Source organism: Alexandromys fortis, unplaced genomic scaffold, assembly GCF_014885135.2.
Source record: "Alexandromys fortis isolate MF-2015 unplaced genomic scaffold, M_Fortis_MF-2015_v1.1 scaffold_118, whole genome shotgun sequence".
NCBI classification, from domain to species: Eukaryota; Metazoa; Chordata; class Mammalia; order Rodentia; family Cricetidae; genus Alexandromys; species Alexandromys fortis.
The window spans coordinates 4,887,064-4,913,712 of NW_026068010.1; the positions used below are offsets into that span (position 1 = coordinate 4,887,064).

At 45.3% G+C, this 26,649-nt stretch overlaps 1 protein-coding gene across 1 annotated transcript in view; it reads left to right on the forward strand.

Annotated features, from left to right (window-relative positions):
* Window positions 1–23,191, forward strand: part of Kl (klotho) — a 38,658-nt gene extending 15,467 nt beyond the window's left edge. The window contains exons 2-5 of the mRNA XM_050161845.1: window positions 11,732–12,242; window positions 13,738–14,006; window positions 19,289–20,390; window positions 22,029–23,191. Coding sequence (XP_050017802.1) covers window positions 11,732–12,242; window positions 13,738–14,006; window positions 19,289–20,390; window positions 22,029–22,366 — 2,220 coding nt within the window. The 3' untranslated portion in view covers window positions 22,367–23,191. The remainder of the gene's footprint in view (window positions 1–11,731; window positions 12,243–13,737; window positions 14,007–19,288; window positions 20,391–22,028) is intronic.
* Window positions 23,192–26,649: the final 3,458 nt, after the last annotated feature.

Consider the following 26,649-nt stretch of genomic DNA (forward strand, 5'->3'; position numbering starts at 1 on the left):
GTCACCTTCTCCAGTAGAGCCCTCCCGTTAGTCAGTGCTCCAAACTTCTATCAGTCCTTGTCATTAAGAAGCAACCATCAAGTTTTTAACCATCGAATGCCTTCAAAATGCTGCTCTTTAAGCAAAATCTATACTATGTTGTGTATGTCCTACTTTTCTTCTTTTTAATCCCAAGCACGTCACACAAAGGTTTAGAAACTTATAGCATCTAGAGATTTAACTATTGTGTTGTTGCTAGATGAACACTACAATACTATCAAATTATTTGAGGCTAATTTACTAGACTAATTCTATTAATCTGTGTTGGCTTCCGATGATCTTTCCTTTGGTTTTTCTCTTTAATTACAGTTTGCTCATGGGTTGTTACTATGAGATTTACATTTGCTTCCCTTTAAAATTAAGACGTTTAGGGCTGGAGAAATGGCTCAGTGGTTAATACGGTTGGTCTTGTGGAGGACCTGAGAGGACACACGTAGCAGTTCACACCAGTTTTCGGGGGATCTGACGCCACCTTCTGGCCTCCTTGGACACTGCATGTACCTGGTGCACATACATACATGCAGGCATACAGCCATACACATATAACTGAAATAAATCTTTTAAAAAGAAAATTGTCATCCTTTAATTGCCCAGTGTTCTGTAATCCTTCAGGGTGTCTGATGGCTCCTGCATGACCCAGTGCCAGTTCTCTGAGGCCACTCTTGGAGTTGATGGATTTGGAGTGGATGCAGATTCCTATAGACTTGCTGTCTTTGGTAACCAGAGAGCACATGCAAAAGGAGGCCAGTCCATAGGAGCACACCAGGCCAGGAAGAACCCAAATGTTTCATTCGTTTTCTTTCTCTTCATGTTTAAAATGTCCCTCTTGTGCCAGGGGAAGACACAATGTGCAAATTTGGCCTCCCTTCTGCCTCTGGTCCCCCAGTCAGCCTTTTAGCCACTCCAAGGGTCCTGCTGTTGCATTTGGGGGTCTTGTTTTCTTCTCCCTGCCTCACCCTGCTTCTCTAGCCACAGAACCAGAGACCTTGGTACAGACAGGCATTTAGTTTCATAAAGCCAATGCATCTTCAAAGAAATCAGGAAGCCAGGTGATAATGGTAAGTGTATTTATTAACACTTTGTCCCTAACAGAGACGGGAAGACACCTTTTCTGCAGGAGTGTTACAATTTCATAGAAAAGATGGAAAAAAAATAGACTTGAAAATATGCATATATTAATGAAGCGGTCAAAGCTGTGGAATCTCTCCCAGGAACCAAGTTCCCTCTCTAGCTGGTACGAGGGCTTCACTTTCCTTCTCCCAAGGTTGAATTCCTGGAGTCGGGATTTATTTCTTTGAGGGCCATTGTTTTAAAAGTCTAGTGGCCAAGGGAGGAGCAAGTTTCTCTCTGGAATATCTTCTCCTGTCAGCATGTCAGCTTAATTCTGTGCTCACTTCTTCACCAAACACATTCTGACCTTCCGTTTAAAACAGCTCAACCTAACAGGAAGTGGAGGTGATAATTTCCAGGCAGGAAATGGGGAGGTGCTTCTGGGAGATCCAGAAACTTGAAACTCACAGGTGCTGCTGGTGAAACTCTACAGAAAGAGTTTCATGGGCTTGATAGCTCAGCTTCTGAAGAGATGACTCATTAGGGCCCACTTTATAAAAAGAAAGCAAACAAACCTCTCGACCACTCTGGATGACAGTGATTCCCGAAAATGCAGGAAAATTGGAGAGTTCTGTGAACCCCCCAGCTAGAAGCCAGTTCTTTCTTTGCTATGACAGGTCCACGCTGTGAAGCCAAGAGGCTCAGGTGCTGTTAAAACCCCTGGGTAAACGTTTGAAAATTAACCTGAGCAAAGGCCAAGGACATCAGCAGCTTTTCCTTTTAGTGATAAAGATAGTCTTTGGCAATTATTTTTGATCACAAAGGCAGGTTGTAAGGAACACTTCTCCTGGGTCTGGACGGGGCGAGATTGCCTGTGTCTGGGGCTGAGGCCTCGGGGCAGACCTGCCTGGCCAGTCTTATTCTCTGATCCTTCAGGGGTGCCATTTGCCACGGGTAATGGAAGTGAAAAGCCCTGGAGGTGGGCATCACCTTCGGGAAGATGGTGATCCAGAAGATGCTTCCGGAGAGCAAGGGAAATGCTGCTGGTAGGGGTACATGCAATGTCTCCTCTGCGGAGATAGAAGTAAAGAGGTTCAAACCACATCATAGCAATGGAAGAATAAAGACTCTGGTGTGCGCCACCAAACAGTGCCCCCCCCAACAGAACCAAACCAAACATCTCTGAAAAATTAGCTCCCCTCTTTGACACACCAGGTCTTTTTGTTCCTCCCCCTCCTCCCTTAGCCCCCGTCCTCCCCTTCCTCTTCTTTCTCCCTCTTTTCCTTTCCTTCTTCCTCCTCCTCTTCCTCCTTCTTTTCCTTTTTCTCCTCCTATTCCTCCTTCTCCTCTTTCTCACCTACTTCCTCTCCTCCTCCTCCTCTTTTTTCTCCCCTTCCTCCCCCCTCCTCCCTTTTCCTTCTCTTCCCCCTTCTCCTCCTCCTTTCCCTCCTCCTCTTTGAAGTGCCCACTGCATTCTAATGCATTTTGATGTGTTTGTTGATGCCTGTCACTCCCCTTGCTGACAGAACACAGAAGGCCCCAGAAGCGGTGCCACTGTCATCATACGCACTGTATCATGTCTACTTCAGTGGCCAGAGCCGGCAAGGCCACACTCGGGGTGAGTCACAGCCTGTGGCCTGAGTAGCATTCCGCCACAAACAGGTCAATGAGAAGAGGGTGGGAGGGCGGATGGACTGATGTGTACTAGCTACAAATCCATAAGGCACATTACATTTTTCTGTAATCTTTACCCTGTCTGTTGACGGAGAAATGCATCCACCTGTCATTCTTCCCTGTTGAGTTGACGTGTTCTTGCCTGTAAGTGGAAGCGAGCAATTTAAAAAGTCAGGGAGCTTTCCAGAGGACCACCAGGAAGGCTCAGGGAGAGCGGGGCTGCTCTGCTGTCTGATTCAAAGCAGAAGAACCTGGTGAGAAAGGAGAGCGCTCAGAAAGCAGAGGTGGCAGTTATGGGAGAAAAAGCACTTGCCTCTGTTGCTGAAAGCCAAAAGGAGTTGTTTGGTGAGGGTATTCCAGAATGATTGTGACAGATGTTGATGGACAGGAGAGGTCCTGCTTGACAGAAGGACTGTGGGAGGCCTCTGCTGACCTTGAGGCGGCACCTGTCTCCGAGCTCACAGTCTTGTCTCTGTTCCGCATCTAACCGTGCGCCTCCCTCCCTGTTCCTTCACGGTTCTCTGCCATTAGAAAAATAGAGGCACAACCTGGAATATTGGCACTCTCCCATGTCTCCAGTCACGACAGTGGGCTTGCCGTCTCGCCCAGTGACAGATCTGGCTGTGAGCTGGGCTATTTTATTAACGATCTAACATCAGGGATTTGGGAGTGGTTTATTTTAGGTTATTTATTTTTATGTATGTGGATTTTGACAGCTTGTATGTATGTCTGTGCACCACATACATGTACTACCTGAGGAGACCAGGTGAGGGCGCTGTGAGCACTAGGACAGGAGTCACAGATGGTTGGGAGCCACCATGTGGGTGCTGGGAACAGAACCCAAGTCCTCCACAAGATGGCTTAACCACAATGCCACCTCTCCAAGTCCTAGAAGAATTTTTGTAGCAATGTTATTTAGTATCAGGTAGAATGATTTAGTGATTGTTGTCAAGTTCTGCATAGATAAATACTGAGGCACAAAGCTTAATCTGAAATTTACTGATGTGTTTGTCTAGTGTGAGCTATGATTTTTTCCCATTCTTTGAATATATATATATGCGTGTGTGTATGATATATACATGCATAGATACATATATGTATATGGTATATATGTATATAATATATATGTCTGTCTGTCCTGTGTAGACCAGGCTGGCCTCAAAATCAGAGATCTGTTTGCCTCTTCCTCCTGAGTGCTGGCATTAATGGTGTGTTCTACTATACATGGCTTCCTTTGAAGAATTTTGAAGCCAGTGAAAAAGACCTTTTACTTACCCCACTCAGCAAAACCAAGACAAGACCATCTCAGGTGACAAAACTCCGAAGCTACAGCTTGATTAGAAACCCTGCCCTGGCTTTCATTCTGGTGCATTGCTAGAGCACTTTAGCTGAGTGTGAAAATGAGGACTAAACATGTAAATATATGCAAATGTATGCATGTGAGGAAGCTGGGCTGGCATCCACTGAAGGAAAAGCTGGGCTTGATGAGGATATGGAACTGAGGAAGAGCTTCAAGGGCCTGACTTCAGGGTGTTGCTCCCCCGTTTCAGCAGCGTGAAACACTGCTTTTCTTCTTCTCTTGCAAACAGACACACTTGTACACCACATACATGCATGCACGCACAGACACACCCACGCACCTACACACTGCTCCTTAGTAATTACTGTGGAAATGCCAGGACTGGTGCACAGGGGGATTAGGTGCGGAGCAAAGTCACACTGGTCCCAGACAGTAACATCCTGCACCAGGCCGCTGAAGCCCGATGATGCTTGCTGGAGCCGACCCTGCCTCCTGGTCGATGCTGGCTGGTGGGCGCGGGAACAATGTGCTTTCCATCCTGTGCTTCGAGCCACCTCTCAGAAGTCCCACAGCTGTCACCTTAGTCAGCACTGTAGTAGTGTCTATGTTTTGGGGGACAATGCATCCCAGCCTCCAGCTGTTCCCACTGTTTCCTGCAGCAGATGATTTGAGCACTGAGACTTTGACCACCATCCCGGATCTTCAGCTCATCTCTAGGTACTCCTGTCCAACCCACTTCACTTCACATTCAGAACTTTTTATGCCAAGTGTGGTGGCGCACACCAGCGCTCGGGAGGCAGAGGCAGGTGAATCTCTGTGAGTTTCAAACCAGCATGGTCTGCTTTGTGAGTTCCAGGACAGCCAGGGCTACATACTGAGAGCCTGTGTCCAAACAAGCAAACAAACAAAACCCAACATTTTTAAATTTATAAGCAAGCGACCACCTTTTCATATCCTGCTCCCATAGTCTCTATTGTAAACTTACTTTCTAAAAGTCATAAACTGTTAGTCATTCATGCTAACTACGTGGGTAGCGTTGTTTTTGCAGCAAACCAGGCACATTCTTAGACCGGCGCCTTCCGTCTATGGTTTCTGATCGTGCTATTAAACAGACGGTGCTGGAGAGATGTTTGCTTCCTTCACGTCTTTCCTAAAAGGCGGCTCCGGCTTGAGAAGAGAGCGCAGTTGCTTGAGTTAAACGCTGTGATCTTACGTTTCTTTTGTAGAGGTCCAGGTGATTTGGTGAAACAAAACCCAGTCAAAAAGAACAATTCCATCAAGGAGACCACTTGGCAGACAATAACCAGGAATCGCTAGAGCAGTGGTTCTCAACCTTCCTAACACGGTGCTCTTCTAATACAGTTCCTCATGTTGTGGTGACTCCGGCCATAACATTATCTCATTGCTACTCCATAGCCATAGTTTTGCTACTGTTATGAATCACAATATAAACATCTGATATGCAGGATATCTGATATGAGACCCCCAAAGGAGTCGCAACCCCACCAGGTTAAGAACGCCTGCCCCACACCTTCCAGCATTAATAATTTAGGAACTCTGAGAACAAAATAAGTATTTCTAGCTATACTATTTTTCCGGCATTAGAAGGTTGAAATGTACGCAACTGTCCTGTTTTCACATTTGGGGGCGTGAGGGATGCCCGAAAGATGCAGGAAGAGGAGATCACCGAATCAATAATTCCTGAATGCAAGGATTTAATTACTCGAACGATCCACGGCTTCCAACTAGTGAGAAACTGAAAACAGCCAGACAGTCAGGATAGATGAGTATCCGTGCAGAGAAGCAGAGCAGTGGGGAGTTTGCAGTGGAAATTCTGCAAGCTTGGAAATCCAGGACTTTAAGATATTTTGTTTCTCATGTGATGAGCAATATGTACAGAAAAATCAGAGAAATAGGAAAGCATTTGAAATGTCTGTGGTCCTCCAGGAGAGATGATAGATAGCAATCGTGCCCTTGGTACAAGTCCTTGAAAATGCTGGGCTAGGTGGTTTGGTTTTGTTTTGTTTTTGGTCACCTTGACACATTAGCGTCATCTGATAACATACCCTCATAAGATTGGTATCCTCTTGGTTAAGGGTTTATGTGGGAGGGTCCAGTCCATGGTCAGCAGTGTTCCCCTGGGCAAGTGCTGCTGGCGTGTATAACGAGGCAGATGGAATAAGCCAGGGGTGGGGACAAGCCAGTAAGCAACGTTCCTCTGCGGTCTCTGCTTAAGCTCCTGCTTGAGTTACTGCCCTGAGGTCCCTTAGCGATGGGTGGGGTGTAACCCGTATGAGCTGAAAGAAATCCCTTTCCCCACAAGTTGTTTCTGGTCCTGGTCTATGACAGCAACAGAAATCAAACTAAGACACCTGTCCTGTGTGTGCTAGCTCTAACATGTGTGTAATCCCATGAGTTGGCTAACACTCTGCACGATTATCTGTGGGTCAGCATAATTCGGTTAGTTTCTGCCCTGACTTCCCTCGGTGATGGATGGTGGCAGGGATGTGAAGCCAAATAAACCCTTTCCTCCACAAATTGCTTCTGGTCTTGGTGTCTTTATCATAGCCACAAAAAGAAGTGGCTGAACAGGGTCCTCGTTAGAGGGCTGGGTGATGCTGTAGTCAGTAAGGTGCTTGCTTGAGTTTGGTCCATAGAACATACGTGAAAACAAAAAAGTCACAGTTCATGTTCTTGTAACCTCAGTACTGAAGAGACAGAGAGAGGCTGGTCCCGGGGGTCACAGGTTCAGCCACCTTAGAATAGCTGCTGGGTTCCAATGACAGACACTGTCTCAAAAAGACAAGATAGAGAGCCCCTGAGGAATGATACCAGAGGTACACGCACACTACATGTACACTACAACACACTACACATGCACACCACAAACACAGACACATACACATGCCACACACATACACCATACACACCACACAAACCACACACACAGACACACAGCACACATACCATATACACATACATATCACACACATACAAACCACACACACATACATACCACACACATACACCATACACACCACACAAACCACACACACAGACACACAGCACACATACCATATACACACACATCACACACCACACACATGCATACCACACACACCACACACATTCATACCACACACACACCACACATACATTCCACACACACACACCACACATACATACCACACACAGACACACACACATACATACCACACAGACACACAGACACAGACACAGACACACACACACACACACACACGTCCTCAGTCAAGGCAAGGCTAATCACTCCAGGTGCCATGATTTTATTCTGTTTGTCTACCTGAGAGTTAGGTTTGGCTCTGCAACTTTAAGGGGCTCTGTGTGGAGACGGCTGGCGGTTCTGTACATGGAAAACACAGAAGGTTTATTTTGGGGAAATCATTACATGAGTGTTTTATAAGAGACTGATTGAAATTCTGTTAAGGAACCGCAGTTTATAATCCACAGAGTTGTGCTGATACAAATAAGAGGACAATTTGCTCTATAAACATGGGCATTAGGCCAGTCAGCTAGCTTGTGTAACTCACGCAACGCAAAGGTGACCTTGAGAAAGTCCTCAAATGTGCCACTGTTCTTAAAGTTGAGGGGAAGAATGCCAAAGGAGGGGGAGGTGGGAAGAAAGCAAAAACAAAAACCTATGTTTCCCTAAAATGTCTCAATTGTTTGTCTTCTAAGATCCCCCCGGGACGTTAACCACACCACTGCCCTTGGATTCAGAGTGACACACACGGGTAACTGAATTACTTTCTATTTACGGGCCACATTTCAATTCTTTCACTGTTGGTCTCGGTTAATTTAATTAAGATTTTACATTAATTTTCACAGGATTAAATTAATCTTCTAAGAATTATTCCATTTTAATTTTAATTTTTAAATCTGAGGAACAGTCACAACAAAATGACCCACTGAGTGTGGTCCCCAAGGTGTATTAGAACGAGCGCTAGCATCACCTGTGACTTTTTTACCTTTGCCTTCTTCCTCGAGACAGCGACTCTATGTCTTGAAGAGAATTTGAGCACCTTGACTTGGGGCTTCCTTTGTTGTCTGTGATTCCCTTCCTCTCTTACATCCCACGTGTGGCATCCAGCACATCGGCTACGCTGATCCCACATCAGTGATAGCTTCAGGCTGGCCACAACCAGCATCTCCTTGCCCATCACTATATCTCACTTGGACCAGTGGCCCAAAGGGCCGTCCTCTTTTGCCCGGCACCATCATTATTGCAGCAGCTGCCTAACTGGTAGGTTGGGTTCCCTGCTGGCTTCCCATTCTCTACCTCATATCCAGCCATCTTTTGAAAATCATAACACAAATGGCATTGTGACTGCAGTCGAGGGATAAACACATGGTGCTTCTTAGGCAGCAGTCACAGTGGCAGCCACCCACGCAAAGACTGAGTAAGCCTCTCCCCCAGCGGCTGAGTCGAGAAGTCATTCACATCCTGGACTTTGCGACATTTTCACATACACAATGAGATACCTTGGGGTGGAGTGCCAGCTGACACAAGATTCATTCATGTCTTGTGTGCAGTGGTTTCCTCGGGCCAGTTTTTGCAGAGCATCTGCCTTTTGACGGAGAACCCTGCCGTGAAGGCTGATGGGCGTTTTCACCTCTGGTGGTTATACTGGGTCTTAACGAATGTTGAATTTTGGAGCATTTCAGAGTTAGGGTTTGGGGGTTAGGCATAGTTAACCAGTATCAACTTTTTTAATTCTCACAAGGATGGGAATAGAAGATGTCGTTGCTATTCCTGTTTTATATGTTTGGTTGTGAGCCTATCCGTTAATGGCTGAGCCAGCTTTCTAGCCCGCTAACAGAGAAGCCGGTCTGTGGTGACAAGGCTCGGAAGGGTGCAGGATTGGAACCGTCGGAGTCTATTCCCTTAGACGATTGCTCAGCTCTGCCTGGATGCCCTGCTATAATTCCCTGACCCTTGCCCTAGTTAACGTTGGTTACTTTTTATTGGCTGGGCCTCTCCTCAAGTGATGCCCTGCCAGCCCTTCCAGTCTAGCTAACCCCTTCCCCTGCTGGCACCTGCCACCCTCCTTTCTTTGCCATCTCCTCCCTGGTATTTAAGCTCCATGAGAAGATATCAGTCTTTGAACCTCTCAGCAAAGTGCCCAAATGAATGTTAAAACAAAATAACTTAAAAAAGAAAAAAGCTGGGCAGTGGCACACACCTTTAATCCCAGCACTCAGGAGGCAGAGGCAGGTAGATCTCTGTGAGTTGGAGACCGGCCTCTTCTACAGGCTTGTCCAGGACAAGCTGCAAAGCTACAGAGAAACCCTGTCTCGAAAAACCAATAAATAAACAAATATAAAAACAAAATAACAGATTTTTTTAAAGTAATGAATTATCCCTGTTGTCGCAGAGTTGAGTTTATGTTTCAGAGGAAATCATTGTTTCTTGTCACATAAACCTTGGGTAATTTACAACTCTGACTATCTTTATGGCTAGTAGTATACTCACGATCTGTGTCCCTATAAATCTTCAATCTTTTGCTGGCAATCTGATGAGCTTCGGCAACCCCATGTGTGATGGATTATCTCGTTTGTCAACTTAATCCCCCTTGGAAGAGGAGCCTCAGCTGGGGGGGTGGGGGTGCCTCCTTCAGGTTGTCTTGCAGGCATGTCTGTGCGGCCTTTCTTCATTGATGGAAGAGGGCCCAGTGCGTGGTGGGCAGCCCCATCTCTGGGCAGCTAAGCTTGGGTTCTATCAGAAAGCTGGCTCAGCAAGCCAGAAAGTTACTCTGGGATCTCCGCTTTAGACTGTGCCTTGAGGTTCCTGCGTGGGAGCCAAAGGAACCCTTCCCTTCCCCAGCTGCTCTGGTCGGTCTTCTGTCATGGCATCAGAGAAGACACCTGGGACACTGTTCATCCTTGTGACAAACCCCCTGCAGAGAGAGGCACAGAGTCTTAGAACTTCCTCTAACTCCTCACTGGTCCTCACCCTCCATAGGCAGCCATGGTTCTTCTTGCAAATGGCTCACAGGATAGTGTGAGTGTCCTTTGGGTCCCGACTCCTTTGCTCTAGATAACATCTTTTAGGTCAATCTCTAGTGTTGCATGAAAGGGCGGTTCATTTTCTTCTTTGGTGTTTTTTGTTTGTTTAAAGCTAGGGCGTTTTATGAGCTAGTAAATGCTCTAAAACTGAGCTATACCCCAGTGTTCCTGCCTTCTCTCCTCCCCTCCCTCTTCTCCTTTGTAAAGGTTTGGAGACAGGCCTCACTCTACAGCCCAGGCAGGCCTGGACAGTGTGGTGCTTCTGTTTCATCCTCCTGTGTAGCTCTTCCGGTTCTGCCCCTATTCTATGCCTATTAGATTCAGGACGCCAGGGTTCCAAGGCGAGCCGGCGACAGCGAGGAGGACTGACTGTCTTAGTGCTCCAGTCCTACAGGCCACAGCCGTTGTTGCCTTGCTCAACAGTTCAGTTTTTATTCTTGTCTTAGCTTATAGACAGCTGCTTCAGATCATGAGATATTGCTCTCGGTGAAATGGGGGATATTGTTAAGAAAGTCAACATGAGGGATGTAAACAAATTTGCTTCATTGAACGGTTCACTGAACTTGGAAGGTGAATGATGAGGCCATTCTTGGATGCCTGCGCTGAGACAAACCAGAAGAATATCAGAGGAAGAGGAAGAGGGTATTTGGAGTAGCCAGCGGAAGGTCCTCCGGCTCATGCCGTGAGAGGGACGTTGGATCGGTCATTCTGGAAACTACGCAGCGTCAAGCAGCAAGATAAGGGCAGTTGCCCAAATGTGTGTTGGGGGGATAAAAGGCTGACAAACAGCCCTTGTTTTGTAGGAGAATAGGAAGAATTAATCACGGAGTTCAAGGGTAAAGAGGGAATGAAGCCCAGATTAGCTTCAGTGTTAAGTCAAAAAGGAACAAGCAGCATTTTCTGGAAACACGCATTTGGCCGCGTAAAGCAACACTCCAGGGACTCCAGGCCACGCCTTGGTAGCCCAGGTCCTCACAGCTGGGTTTGGTTGTCTCTTGCTCCTGGCTGGTCTCCCGCACTCGCACTTCGAGGAGCCAGCATTGTCTCAGCCCCCTGAAGGATGAGCCAAGATAACTAAGGTTCATCTTTCAATTAATGGTGTTGATTCAGAGGGAAAAACAAGGATTGTGGGAGCACGTCTTAGGATTCTGACGACGGGAGACAAATGAGAAATAGCCGATTGACTCAAACAACTGGAGTCCATTTGGAAACTCCCGGTCTCTTAGGAAAAAACATATAATCCTACTTAGGAATTCCTGGTATGGTCACAGATGGAAGATTTTTTTTTTTTACCAAGCCCCTTAATTTAAAAGTACATAATCCAAAGATAACTTATCAGTAAGCTATTAGCTATTATTATAACACATTCTTATTTTATTAATTTTTCCAGTGTAAACCATAATTATGCACTCAACACAACAGATGTACATTTTTCCATTGGCTACTGAAACATACTGGAAATCTCCCATGTGGCAGTTCTCTGTCGGGCAGCCTTCCATGGGATAGCTGAGCCTCTGCGGTGGGCCCGATGGAAGTCAGGTGTCAGTGGGGCTGGGGGCTCCAGCGGGCCTTGCATATCTCTTCAAAGTCAGGGAGAAACTCACCGTGTTTTTCTTTCCGTAGGCTCATGCCAAAATCTGGCATCTCTACAACACCTCCTTCCGCCCCACTCAGGGAGGCCAGGTGTCCATTGCCTTGAGTTCCCACTGGATCAGTCCTAGAAGAATGACTGACCACAACATCGGAGAGTGCCAGAAGTCTCTCGATTTTGTGCTGGGCTGGTTTGCCAAACCCATATTTATCGACGGGGACTACCCAGAGAGCATGAGGAGCAACCTCTCCTCACTTCTGCCTGCTTTTACTGAGTCCGAGAAGAGGTTTGTCAGGGGAACCGCTGACTTTTTTGCTCTTTCCTTTGGACCAACCTTGAGTTTTCAACTACTGGACCCTCACATGAAGTTCCGACAATTGGAATCTCCCAGCCTGAGGCAGCTCCTGACTTGGATAGATCTGGAATATAACCACCCTCAAATATTTATTGTGGAAAATGGTTGGTTTGTCTCAGGGACTACCAAGAGAGATGATGCCAAATACATGTATTACCTCAAGAAGTTTATAATGGAAACCCTAAAAGGTAGGTTTTCAAGGAAAATTCCCATTTCCTGCCAAAATTCAGCACCCTCTATACATACATATACACACACCACACATCATACACACAGCAGCACATACACACACGCACTACACATCATACACACACCACACCACACACACATACACACCACACATCATACATAATACACACACACCATACATAATACACACACACAACACATCATACACATACAGCATCACACACAGCACCACACACAATACATCATATACACACACACACCACATATCACACACACATATACACACCACACATCATACACATACAGCATCATACACAGCACCACACATAACACATCATATACACACACACATTGCACAGTATATGCATAATATCACACACACCACACACATACCACACACCACACACACACACACACACAACATACACACATACTACACCTACACACACCTTTAAGACTATCTGAAAAATGTAGATATCTAAATTTTGCTGCAATTGGATAATGTGGGCAGTAGCAAGAATGTCCTTATGTAACACTTCTCTCATTTGGGCCCTTCAGAAACTTAAAAATTAATTTTCAAAGTTCCATAAAAGGAATTTTGATAATTTGTTGATGAAACAGCAAAACAGGACTAATAGTTCAAATTGGTCAACTCGCAGTTTTTCTTCTACATCGTTAGGTTATAAAATACAATATTACAAATCTCAGGCTCTCTAGCTCTCAGTACACGTTTTAGTTCATTTGTTTAAGCTGAATAAAATGCTTTTTCTTCAGTGTTTTTATTCTTTGAAACCTCCATACATTTATACAATGTATATTGGTCATTTATAACCACCACTGTCTCCCTCCTTCGATAATAAAGCGCTTTTTAAAGCAAGAAGAATATTGATATGATCTGGGTAAGTTAGAAGGTAGAGAGCTAAAGACTGCAGAAGTGGGTCAGGTATAGTGTATGCGCCTGGCATCCCAAGGCCCTTGGCTCCATCCACAGGGTAGGAATGAAAAGAAGACACAAGTCCCAATGCTTGGTGCCCCGGGTAGGGAGAACAAGATATCCCAGAGCCTCTGGGGTTGGAAACTGTCTACTACTGCGGAGGTAAAACTGTCTATGAAGACACTGATTGGTAGATTTAACTAGATTTGTGAACAGGAAAAAAATTGTTTACCAAACAAGAAGAAATATGCCTGACGTGTTTCTTCCTTTTAATTTTTTTTGAGATTTTATTTATTTTTATTTTATGTGTGTGAATGTTTGCTTGCATGTGTGTATTGCACCACATGCAAGAAGGGGACATCAGATCCCCTGAGACTGGAGACACAGCCATGAGCCACCACGTGGGTGCTGGCAACCAAACCTGGGTCTTCTGGAAGAACAGCCAGTGCTTTTAATCACTGGGCCATCTCTCCAGCCCTTTGCCTTGTTTCTTTAAGTGGAAAAGTCACACAAAACCCCGTGGAGGATGACATTGCTCTTGTCCTCTCTTCCCTCTGCAGCCATCAGGCTGGATGGGGTCGACGTCATTGGGTATACTGCCTGGTCCCTCATGGATGGTTTCGAGTGGCACAGGGGCTACAGCATCCGACGTGGACTCTTCTATGTCGACTTTCTGAGTCAGGACAAGGAGCTGTTGCCGAAGTCTTCGGCCTTGTTCTACCAGAAGCTGATAGAGAACAATGGCTTCCCTCCTTTACCTGAAAACCAACCCTTAGAAGGGACATTTCCTTGTGGCTTTGCTTGGGGAGTTGTTGACAACTACGTTCAAGTAAGTCAGCTAATAAAATCCATCAGCAGTGTCAGTAAGCCTCTTGCCAGTGGGTAGCACATCCTTACCAGGCTCTTGCCGTGGCACAGGGTCTGGACTTTGAGCCAAAGTGGGTTCCCTAGTGAGCAGGTGAAACACAGTCCAGAATGCTTCATTCTTCAAACATCTTCCAATCTTCATTTTGCACTTTTCAGTAGGTCCCAAAATGTAAGATCTGCTAAGACAATATGACGATAAGATGGCTTCCTTTAGTGTTATGGTTGAAATCCCTGTTTAAGAAGTCAAGTTTTTCATAAAGAAGACACAACACAGAAATACAGAGAGCTTCAGGGAAGCTTCTGAGAATGAGCTGTAAATGTCCCAGTTCAGGCTCCTGGGAAACACCTCAAGAGAGCAAAGCAGCGCTTCGGTGGCTTCTTGACAGCACAGGGATGCTCCTAAATGACCTCTTAGTATTGATTATCAACTCTGTAGCTAGTCCTTTTAAATGTTTGCCTTTTCCCCAATTTTAAAGGGACTTGTTTCTTATGGTTTGACTGAATACTTTCTGTATGCACGTTCTGATTGCCTGCTGTATATAAAACCTTGTATGCATTTCCGGGTCGCCCTAGAGATCAAGACAGAAGTTTGGTGTCTGTAGCCAGATCTCGAGATTTAGCACGTTGGAGTCTTTTAGCCGAGTGGTTCTCAACCTTCCTGATACTCTGTGACCCTTTAATACAATCCCTCATGTTGTGGTGACTCCCAGCCATAAAATTATTTTTGTTGCTACTTTATAACTGCAGTCTTGCTACTGTTATGAATTGTAATGTAAGTATCTGTGTTTTCTGGTGGTGGTCTTATCTGTCCTTTCCCTGTGAGAGGGCCAATGCCCCTCCCCCCGCAGGGATCTCTGCCCAGAGGTTGAGAACTGCTCTTCTAGCCACTTCAAGGTCCTACAAGTTGTAGCTTCGGAAGAAACATCTGGAAGAATGCATAGGACCAAGCAGTGGCTTTCTTACTGGAGTAGCTTTTTGCCTTCTAATAGACATCAAAATTCTTTCTTTTGTTGGAAAGCACATAGTGTATCCTTGATCCATTTCTGTCCCTGCTGCTGTACGTGGTCTCTTGGCTTTGAGACTGTGTAGCTCATTCTAGAGGTGATTTTGGACTTAAACCCCCTTTACCCCTAGAAGATAACTGGACAACAACGGCTGGAGCTGCACCTGGAATAGCTCTGCAGAGCTTCTTGTTATGGTCTTGCTTTCCAGCTTGGTGCTATTGGCAGCTATAGGAGAGGTCTGTAGGTCACAGAGGATATGTCCTAGAAGAGGTAGTAGGACCTCTGCCACGTCCTCTTCCTGTTTTTTCCCCACTTAACCATGACACGAGCAGTTTGCCTTACTCTGTGCCCCTCACTGTGGTCCCCAAACAATGAAGTCTGTTGATTATGGACCGGGAGGTCCAAAGTCATGAGCCCTAATCAGCCTTGGCTATTTAACTCAGGTCTCTCAGACTTGCTAGAATTAATGGTATGCTGGCTGGCTGACACCACACGGATGTATGGGGTATGTGTGTAGACAACCATGGCAGTACCATCCTGCTCAGGGTGGGACTTTCTGATCCATATTCCTGTCTCTCCCCCTCAGTACAAGGCCATCTGGAACATCCTACCCTACTTTGTCAGAATCTACAGGGAAGCTTAAGAAGGTTCTAAGATATCAGAAATGGGAATGTTGAAGGAGGACAAGGAGAAGAAACTAGAGGCTTCCCACAGCCCCTGCGTTCTTGCCTTTGTTGGCGCTAGGAATCGATTAGATGGTTCCTGTCTTGGTTGTCTCAGGAGAGGTCCTTCCTGGCCATGTCCCTGCCCTGGAGGTTCATACACACCATCTCTCATAGTGGCTGGAGTCTGGCAAGTGACAAGTTCAGTCATTTGCATTCAGAGAAGACTCTGCCAGGAGGCAGGGCTGTGTGGGGAAGCCACCCTCCTCCCACCCTGTTCCCTGGGGCAGAACTGCATCTTCACTTGAGGACCTGATAAACAGTGAGCGGGGCTAGGCATGCGCTCTATGTTCTTGAAAGGGAAGGGCAGCCCCAATCAGAACCAGAAATGAGGAGAGAATGTCTCTCTTACCTTGGAAACACTGTTTTTATTTATTTTGCAGCGCCTTGCTCCGCTGGGCCCTGTTACTGAGTCACATTCCCCTGCTCTCGTGGCTGGGTCAGGATCTTATCTTAGATCAAACATGCAGTGGCCCCAAACCCCTCTCTCAGGTCGTACTGTCCTTTGAGATTATCCACACTCAGGGTGTCTGCTCCTCTCCACGTTCAAGCCCCACTGTGTCCTCTGTGAACCCCCAACTTAACGTTGCCCTCAATACTGCTGCAGTTTTGAGTGCTCTGGAAGCTCCCTGGTGGAAACAGGGCTACAACCAGCACCCGCTCCTGTCTACCCTGCTGCTGGCTCTCCCCAAGTTGTCAGAGCTCCTCTCAAGACAACTCCCTGGCTGACAAAGACAAAAGGAGTTCTTGGTTCTCTCAGGACGAGCTGAGTGTTTTTTTTGACGAGTAGTGTTCAGCACTTTACGATGTAGAAGTGATTTTTCTTTAGAATATTTTTATTAATTCTTTGACAATTTTATACAGTGTATTTTGGTCATATTTGCTTCCCACTAGCCTCCTAACCTCTTCCCGATCCATCATACTTCCCCAAGCCTAAACTTCACATTCTTCCCCCTGTTGAAATAGGTCTGGACCCTGATTTGTACCCTTGTGACCCTGGCGCAGGATCATCCCTTGGAACATGCTCGGCCTACCAGGAGTTACATCTTTGAAGAAAATTAACTTTCCCTCCCCTGGAAGCCATCATCTACCCATAGCGCCTCAGGAGTGGGAGCTTTTTAAATCTTATGCCGATATGTTGCTTGGCTTGATTCTGGGAAGACAGCCACAGCTGCTGTGGGCTCATGAGCGCAGGGATCCAGTGCAGCTGGCAGATGCTGCTGGTCTCTGACCCTCCCCAACCTCTGCTCTTGTGATCCTTTCTACCCTTCTCAGCTGGTCCCTGAGTTTCCGCATCAAGAAATTTTGCGAAGTGATTTTTAAACCACGAAAGTTTCTCTTTTTCTTCCTTCCTAACTCTCCAAACTCAAGAGCGGAGGCAAACATTTCACCCACATAACTTTTAAAATAACCTAGCTACATAAGACCTGTTAGAAGTTTGCTGGTGGGTGTAGTCACAGGGCGCCTTTGCTTAGACCCAGTGTCCCGGCTCGCCGGTTTGTCGGCTCATTGCCACGGATGCGCTTAGTTCACAGAGGTGAGACACGTTACATACAGCATGGAGCTCTTTGCTGTCCATCCATGAGGAGAAACTTTCATCAGTAGCAAATTAAATACATGTTTGTACCCATCTCCCTCGAATATTTTATATATATAAAATTTTATATATATATTATATACATATATATATATATATACCTAAGTTAATAACTTGCAGTAAGTTAGATTTTTGCCTACACACTCATTTCTTAGTGGCCCATACTTTGGAGAGTGGAGTCCACCACCCGAAATCTTGTCATGGTCTTTCATATTTGTTTTTAGTTAGACTGAATAGAAACTGTTATTCTGGGATGATTCTGGGAGAGAAGTTATGAATTTAGCCCCTTCAGAGCTGAATAAAAATAATCCAAAAAAGTTATCTCAAGCTCTGAAGACTTGAACCGCAGAAGAGCAGGCAAGCGGATATTTTTTCTTGTGGAGCTGAGACTCGGAAGCATTTGTGGGCGTTCAGAGGTGGAAGGGGACCTCTGACTCCTTCCCTCAGCATCGGGAAACGCGGATGGGTGAGCCATGGACCCAATTTCCAGAAAGGCAGTTTCCCTCAGCAGGGTGACTGTTCCTGGCTCTCCTTTGTCAACACCGTGCTGCCCTGGCCCCGCCCGGCCCCGCCCCGCCCCGCCCCGCCCCGCCCCTCGGAGATCAGCTCCTGACACCATCTCCTCCACAGATTCAAGACCAGAGTTCATACTCCCTGCTCTTCTAGACAGGTCAGATCAAGGCTCCTGTCCTCTGAGGATTATTTCTGAGCAAAATCCAGCTTAGGTTGGGTGGCCTGTGTCAGGGGGATTTTCCCTTCTGTGCAAGCCACGAGGTTTTATAATGTTGCTCTCACACTTGGCCTACTTTTCCTAGAGACATTTTCGATTTGGAGGCTTACATATCTCACGGTTATTGTTAATGCTGCTACCAAAGGAAAAAAAAAGAACCAGTTTAGGAAACTCAAAACCTAAAACTACTTAGAAATTACCTTCTGTGTCAATAATACTTCTTTGCAAACTTTCAGACTTCTTAATCATCATTGTGTTATCTAAGATTTTTGTTGTCTCAGGCCCACGAAAGGCAGTGGTTACACATCTCTGGCACCCAGAACAACACAAGTCTCAGTACAGAGCACACTCTTAACAAGCAAGGTTTAACGGCACTTCATTTTTTTGACTTTTTTTTGACTTAAACCACTCATAAAAAATTTTCCTCTCTTCCTATTTTTTTAAACATTTTTTTTTGTTTGTCTCTAAAAAGTAGTCCTAGGGCTGGAGAGATGGTTCAGTGGTTAGGAGCACAGGCTGCTTGTGCAGAGGACTCTGATTTGATTCCCAAAATCTACATGACAGCTTACAACCAGCCTAACTCCAGTTCCAGGGACTCCTATGCCCTCTTCTGACCACTATGGACACTGCATGCATGTGGTGCACAGACACACATGCAGGCAAACACCCATACACCTAAAACAAAAAAATAAGTATGCCTTTAAAAATAAAGAAAGAGCAGTCTCACACCATTAGTGGCGTCTTATAGTAAGAACAAAACATCCATGCAAGTTGCAGGGGTACATACCTGTAATGGCAGCATTCAAGAGGCCGAGGCAGGGGAGACTAGCCTGGGCTACATAAAATTTTTTAATTAAAATAAAATAATGAAAAATTCTCTGCTTGTAATCTACAGACTTCCCACGTATAGAAACCACTAGCGTCTGTTATCTGAAGTGACAAAATCCAGCTTAAAAACATATCTTAATGTAAGAGTTTGAATTAGCAAGAACTACGGGTAATATCCATAGGCATTAAAAAAAGGCGGAGGGGGGGGCAGAGAGTAATGTTTTCTTTCTCGCGAACAACAATTTAAGTGTTCAGCGTGATGAGAACTTAAGTGTGCATCTCTTGCTTGCTAACGTTGTTGAGATTATTGCCTGAGTTTCTTCAGGTCTGCCAGGAAGGTAACAATCGCTTGGCTCTTTGTAGGTGGACACTACTCTTTCTCAGTTTACCGACCCGAACATCTACCTGTGGGATGTACATCGCAGTAAGAGACTTATTAAAGTAGACGGGCTTGTAGCCAAGAAGAGAAAACCCTACTGTGTCGATTTCTCTGCCATCCGGCCTCAGATTGCCTTACTTCGAGAAATGCACGTCACCCACTTTCGCTTCTCCCTGGACTGGGCACTGATCCTGCCTCTGGGTAACCAGACCCAAGTGAATCGCACGGTTCTGCATTTCTACCGCTGTGTGATCAGCGAGCTGGTGCACGCCAACATCACTCCGGTGGTGGCCCTGTGGCAACCAGCAGCCCAGCACCAAGGCCTGCCACATGCACTGGCCAAACACGGGGCCTGGGAGAACCCACACACGGCCCTGGCATTTGCAGACTATGCGAACCTGTGTTTTACAGAGCTGGGCCACCGGGTCAAATTCTGGATCACTGTAAACGAACCCAACACACGGAACATGACCTACCGTGCCGGCCATCACCTCCTGAAAGCGCATGCCTTGGCTTGGCGCCTGTACGACGAGAAGTTTAGGGCGGCTCAGAAAGGCAAAATATCCATTGCCTTGCAGGCCGACTGGATAGAACCGGCCTGCCCTTTCTCTCAAAAGGACAAAGAAGTAGCTGAGAGAGTTTTGGAATTTGATATTGGCTGGCTGGCAGAGCCTATTTTCGGCTCCGGAGACTATCCACGTGTGATGAGAGACTGGTTGAACCAAAAAAACAATTTCCTTTTGCCATATTTCACTGAAGATGAGGCAAAGCTAATCAGAGGTTCCTTTGACTTCCTGGCGTTGAGCCATTACACCACCATCCTCGTGGACTGGGAAAGGGAGGATCCCATAAAATACAACGATTACCTGGAGGTACAGGAGATGACTGACATCACGTGGCTCAACTCTCCCAGTCAGGTGGCTGTGGTGCCTTGGGGGCTGCGCAAGGTGCTCAGCTGGCTGAGATTCAAGTACGGAGAACTCCCCATGTATGTGACAGCCAATGGCATAGACGACGATCCCCACGCCGAGCAGGACGCGCTGAGGATGTACTATGTCGAGAACTACGTGAACGAGGCCCTGAAAGGTAAGCCTTCTTTGCCCCCAGTCCCAGAAATGCCATCACCATCAGAGCGTGTGGTTCCTGTTGAAGAGGGGAACACTGCCGGTCCTCAAGTAGAGCTAAAGACAGCATCTCCCCTGTGGTGGAAAGACCATAGGGGAAAGTGGAGACAGAGTCTCCAGCCCCACTCTGAATTAATAAAGCCTAGCTTCAGATGATCCTCTCTCTCTCTCTCTCCCTCCCTCCTTCCCTCCCTGTCTGCCTGCCTGTCTTTCTTTCTCTCTGTTTCTTTAGATTTTCCTTAAAATTTTTTCTTTCCTATTTTTTTAAATTAATTGTTTTGTGAGCATACACAACAAGGAGCTCCTTACGACATTTTCGATCGCATGGGCGGTGTCGTTGTAGAGTGCTTTTATTCCCTATGTCCTCCATCATCCCCCCCATTTCCCGAGAGTCCCCCTCCTCCTGCAGATTATCCCAGGCTTTCTTATCACATTGAAACCTTTTAAATTGTTTATTTTTGTATGAGTACTGTGTATCATTTATGTCCCCTATTCCCCTTCTAACTCCTTCTGTGTCCCCCACTCCTTCTCAAATTCTGTGACTTCTTCCTTGTTATTGTTTTACAGACACACACACACTACCAAGTTCATTTAATGTTGCTGGTATGTACCTATGTAGGGCTGGTCACTTGGAATTGGATTTATCAGGCGGCTTCTTGGGGAGAGATGGATTCTCCCCCAGTAGCCATTGATTGCCTGCAGCTCTTCATCTAGGGGCGGGGCCTTGTGAGACTTCGCCCATCCAAGTTGGCACGTCGACTAGTGGTGTTATTGTGCAGGTCTTAGCTAAGCAGCCCTATTGTTGAGAATTCATGGGTACAGCTTTCCTGTCGTGTCTAGAACAAATGATCACGGGGTGCTCGACCTCAGTTAATGCATCCACAGGGCAGCGCTTACACCTAAAGCTGTGGGGAAATCACAGAGGAGGGGACGGAAAAACTGTAAGGGCCAGAGTACCGGGACCCCTCTTGCCTCATATATGTACATGTGTGTGTGTGTTCTGCACATGTAAGGAAATTGCTTTCCTTTGTTCCTTTCTCTCCACTACTCTCTTGTTCTCCCAAGAATTTAGATTCTTCCAGGACTCATAATCCAGTAACTGCTTTCATGTCCTCTGTGTGTGTGTGCATCTGTGTGTGTCACACATGAGCCACAAGAGAAAATGTGCGATACTTACCTGAGTCTCAGCTACTTCATTCAACATAACGATCTCTGCAAGTGACCTCCTTTCACGCCTCATGGTTGAACGAAATCCCACCATGCGCATGTGCCACGATTCCTTTATCCTTTACCTGTTGGTAAATACCTCACACTTATTGTGAACGATGCAGCTGCCCCCACAGCCATCTTACCTGCTCGATGTATTAAAAATAAACCAAGCATAGGTTCGGTTGTGCAAAACCAGCTCTGTAGAGTATTTCCATATTGTCTTGATATTTGCCAATTTGTTCTTCTGTAAAGCCTTCTCCAGTGAAATCGGATGAGTCTGAAGTTTATTGAATGGTATTGAGGCTTTTCGTTATCCACCAAAGCGGTGTAAAAAGGCTGAGTGGTGTATAAAATATTCCAGTAAATCCTCTCCTGCCCTTTGTCTCCCTAGCCTACGTGTTGGATGGAATCAACCTTTGCGGCTACTTTGCTTATTCGCTTAGTGATCGGTCGGCTCCGAAGTTTGGCTTTTATCGTTACGCTGCGAATCAGTTCGAGCCCAAACCATCTCTGAGACATTATAGGAAAATTATCGACGACAATGGCTTCCTGGGTTCCGAAACGCAGGGAACGTTTTGTCCAGAGGAATACGCCCTGTGCAGCGAATGCAGCTTTTTTCACACCCGGAAGTCGTTACTCGTCTTCATCGTGTTTCTTGTCTTTGCTTTTGTTATTTCTCTCGCTCTTATTTTTTACTACTCCAAGAAAGGCAGGAGAAATTATATCTAGTGTGAATGCCTTCTGGCCGTTTGCTCTGGGCTCATTAAGCACCCGCCGCACACCCGCCGTCAGCTGCCGGCCATTTGTATCTCTCCGCGTCGTGAGGCCACACTACACACATTTGGATGCCAGAAAGCCTTTTTGTCACAGGTGGCAGAGCTTTTGTAACAGGTATTGGTAACTGTAAAATATTGGTAAGATGAAGAGTACCTGAATTTGCCCTCGTTGGGGTCGATTAGCCAACTGTACTCGCCGCAAGTTCTACAGAACCCCTGTACGGAAGGAAGGAAACATGGCAGCCGTAACAGTGCTAACTGGACCGAAGTTTGAAGAACAACAACGTGAGGAACACAGAGAAAAATGTATCTGTGTCCAGTTTTAAATTTCGCATGTTTTCGGAAGTAGCAATCTCTCAATTGCCTTGTTAATACCTAACAGCTGTGACTTTACCCGCTCCACATTCACAAGGCAACGACGGAAGAATTTATAGCGCGGATGGGCAAGAGACCCTGGGCTAGAGCAGCCCATTTGAGAGCGCTGTTTTTACCAAATGCTGCTAATATTAACTTATGAACATGCTTACAGAGCACATTATGGAGACTTAGATTTTTGTGAATGTTTTTGAGGTGCTCTCTAAACCCCAGGTCCTTGAGGGCTCTCTCTCTTACTGCCTCTCCTTTCAGAGTCTGCATGGTGGAGATTTTTTTTTTTTCTGGTAAATGTTCACAAAAAATAAAGATGAGTCTTGAGCTGCTGGCCTCTTCGGGAAACCGACTGCAGAATGCAGGGCACGGCGGCGGTTCTAGGAAGGAGAAAGGAGGGATTTTTTTTCTGTGTTTTTTTTTTTTTTTTTTTAATGAGCAGCATGAGTGTTTTGATTAAACATCCTTTTGTCTTCGAGCAGACCTTGGAATGAATGAAATGACCTTTCCCACGTGAAGAAAGATGAAACTGTCACCCGATTTGCGAAGAATGACTGTTGCTTTCTGAGAATACGCTGTCAATGCTTCGACACAATAGTTTCCCAACTTCGTAGTAGATGCAAGAGCAATCGGGTGTGAACACACTGGGAACCTGTCTTTGTGGCCACCGAGAGTCACTCTGGGCTTCTGCAACTGTGAATGGGCTTCGAACCTGTCCCACTTGGAGCTCTGACACCGACCACGCTACTGACTTCTATCCAAAGGGCTACCTGGGTCTTCTCCTTCCACGCCCGCTACCCTAAGTCTTACTGAGTCCACAGGGGATGTTCCCTTGCTATACCTGAGTGGTCTTAGAGATACTCTGACACAGACAGGCAAGATAAGCCAGCCAAAGCAGGCATAGTTACCCGTGTTAACACAGGGTCTTACTTCATCTTGTGATATGGTATGGTTTTCCTCATGAACAATCAGCTTTTGCTGTGGTGTTCTTTATACAATTGGACTTGTTATTGAAGTCAAATGCTAAAGAACCAATAGTTTATTTTATGCCTCTATTTTTCTTGATTACAGAGTAATATATATTAATTGTAAAGATTTAAAAGACAAAAACTATATGTGAAGAAAAAGATCTAATATAATACAAGGACACTACTGACAGTTCCTGTGTGTTGTATTTTATGTAGTCAGATCCTATTATACACAGGTACACATCTTCTTTATTCATTTTTATTGAATAACTTTTCTGTCATTAGTCTTCAAGAACAAAATTTTAATAGCTATGGAAAATATTGTTAGAATAGCTGAAAACTGTTTTATTTGTTGAGCTAATTTCAATAATAAATGTCATTTAAAAATAATTTTCTTGCTGCATCATTTACTCTATTCCTTGAATGTAAAGAAAAGTAATTCTGTTCTTGATGAAGCATTATAATCAATCTTTGTGCATCTTTATCTTCTGTCATAACCATGTGCTAGTAGACTGCTAGTGGATTTTTTTTAATGAAATTTTTTGTCAGGCATGGTGACTTGTGCTTATAATAATCTAGTATGTGAAAAGCCAGAAAGCCTGAGGTGGGAGGATGATTGGGAGCTCATGGCCAGCCTGGGTTACAGAGTAAGACTCCGTGTTTTAAAAAAATGTAATAAACTTACCAGGCAGTAATAGCTCACACCTTTAATCCAGCACTTGGGAGGCAGAGGCAGGTGGATCTCTGTGAGTTCGAGGCCAGCCTGGTCTACAAGGCCAGTTCCAGGACAGCTAGGACTGTTTCATGGAGAAATCTTGTCTCAAAAAATCTGAAAAATAGTGTAATAAAATAAAAAGTATTAAGTTAGCTAAGGCACCTAAGAAGTTACCAGAGCGATTGGGACGTTCAGACAGCCACAGGGGGTGAGTCCTGAGAGAAAGACACAGACAGAAAGCCAAAGAGGAAACAAAGAGAATGGCGAAGGGCCTAGGAAGAGTTTCAGACGAGTTTAGGAAGGACACGTGAAAACCCTTCAGCTGAATGGGGGCTTCATGAGAACTTTGCGTCCAGTAGAACCTCACAGAAGGTCAAGCACTAGCCAGATGGAGGGGGCAGGGAGCCTCTCAGACCTGGGGGCTCAGAAGTGGGAGCATGGGGAGGCAGAGGCGGACTAGGGAGTGGGGTTTTCTGGCCAGCAGGCCTGCCTTCTTTTTCTACTGTGATGCCTAATATTTCAAACTAGGCAACTGATAAAGAACAGAATTTAATTAGCTCAAAGGTCGGCCAGGAAATGCAATGCCAAAGTCCTGGCATGTGGTACAGGCCTCTTGCTGTACAACACAGTGACAAGACAGAGCTGGTCTGTCAACACTTACCTCCTTCATCATGGGGACCCCATCTTCCTGATCCATAAAATCCAAATGACCTCTAAAGACTAAGTGTCATTAATGTGACTTTGGGAATTAAGAGTTCAATCCATGAGTACCTAGGGAGCCGCTCAACATAGTAGGGGTGATAAACCAACCCACCCTCCCTCTCCAACCTATAAAATAGTTTACATGTAACTCCCAGCTAGGCTAAACTATGGTGAAACTATCTTTTAAAGGTCTATATGTGGATTTCTGCTTTTCTATTTGTTGTGATTAAATCCCTGACCAGAAACAACTGGAAGGAGCATTTATTTTGGCTTTAGGCTCAAAGAGACAAAGTCCATTGGGGCAGGTAGAACAGCAGCAAGGTGTGAGCCAGACTGCAGCTGTCATGGGGGTGGGGACAGAGGACAAGACTTAGGGCCAGGTTATTCAGACTCAAGGCTTGCCCCAGTAACCCACTTCAATCTCCTAATGTTTCCAAAACCTCTCAAAACAGCACCTATGGAGGGAGAACTTTTACCTCCAAATCATTACATTCTGCCCATGGCTCCAATATGCTCATGGCCAGTGTGTGGCACAAAATGCATTCATTTCAAAGTCCCCTTGTCCTTTTATAGTTTCTGAGATTTTATTTGTTTTTATTTTGTGTGTAGGAGCATTTTGCCTGCGTTTGTCTGTTACCATGTGCATGTGGTGCCCATGAAGGCCAGAAGAGGGCGTCAGATCTGGAACTGGAGTTACAGATGGTTGTCAGTCACTATGTGGATGCTGGGAACTGAACCCAGGTCCTCTAGAAAAGCAGCCTGTGCTCTTAACCACTGAACCATCTCTCCTCCAGCCTCCCGTTAGCTTTAATAGTCCCAACACTGAGCAAAAGTCCAAGTGTTAGACTAAGGAAATAGCCTCTCTTCTAAAGCTGTTTTTTGGGGATAGGGGGTGGGGAGGGGGTGTTATTCAATCACAATGATGAAAAACTTAAAATACACTCAGATATAATTTCTCTAGACTAATTCCACTTACTCTCAACATGTTTCAGATTTGTTGATAACTCAATATTTAGAGCATAATATTATAAACACAAAGTCTGTTGTTGTCAAAATGATTGATCCTAAGGCATTAGTTATTTTATCTGTGACTTTGCATAGATATGTTCATAGATAGACTCCCTTAGTAAAAGTGAAAAGAAAACTCAGTTCTTACATTTACTTTATGATACTAAATTATTTTGTTATATTATTTTGTTTAATTATACAAATGTTTTATTGGTAGAATGCTGAAGACCCTTCTGCAGGAAATGCTCCTATATTTGTTATTGTACCATCTACTCTTTTGAAACATTCTAAGGACACAGGCATAACATTACAGTTTGTATTTTTGTTATTTAGTTGATAAATAGTTACAGCCTCATTCATTTTCCATGTACTTCCAAAACCTTTAGTGGAGTTTCTGAGTTTAGTGCAATCTTTCAACATGTCTATTTTATGGTAAAAACAATTTAACAGTAAATGACCTTATGTATTTTGTATAAA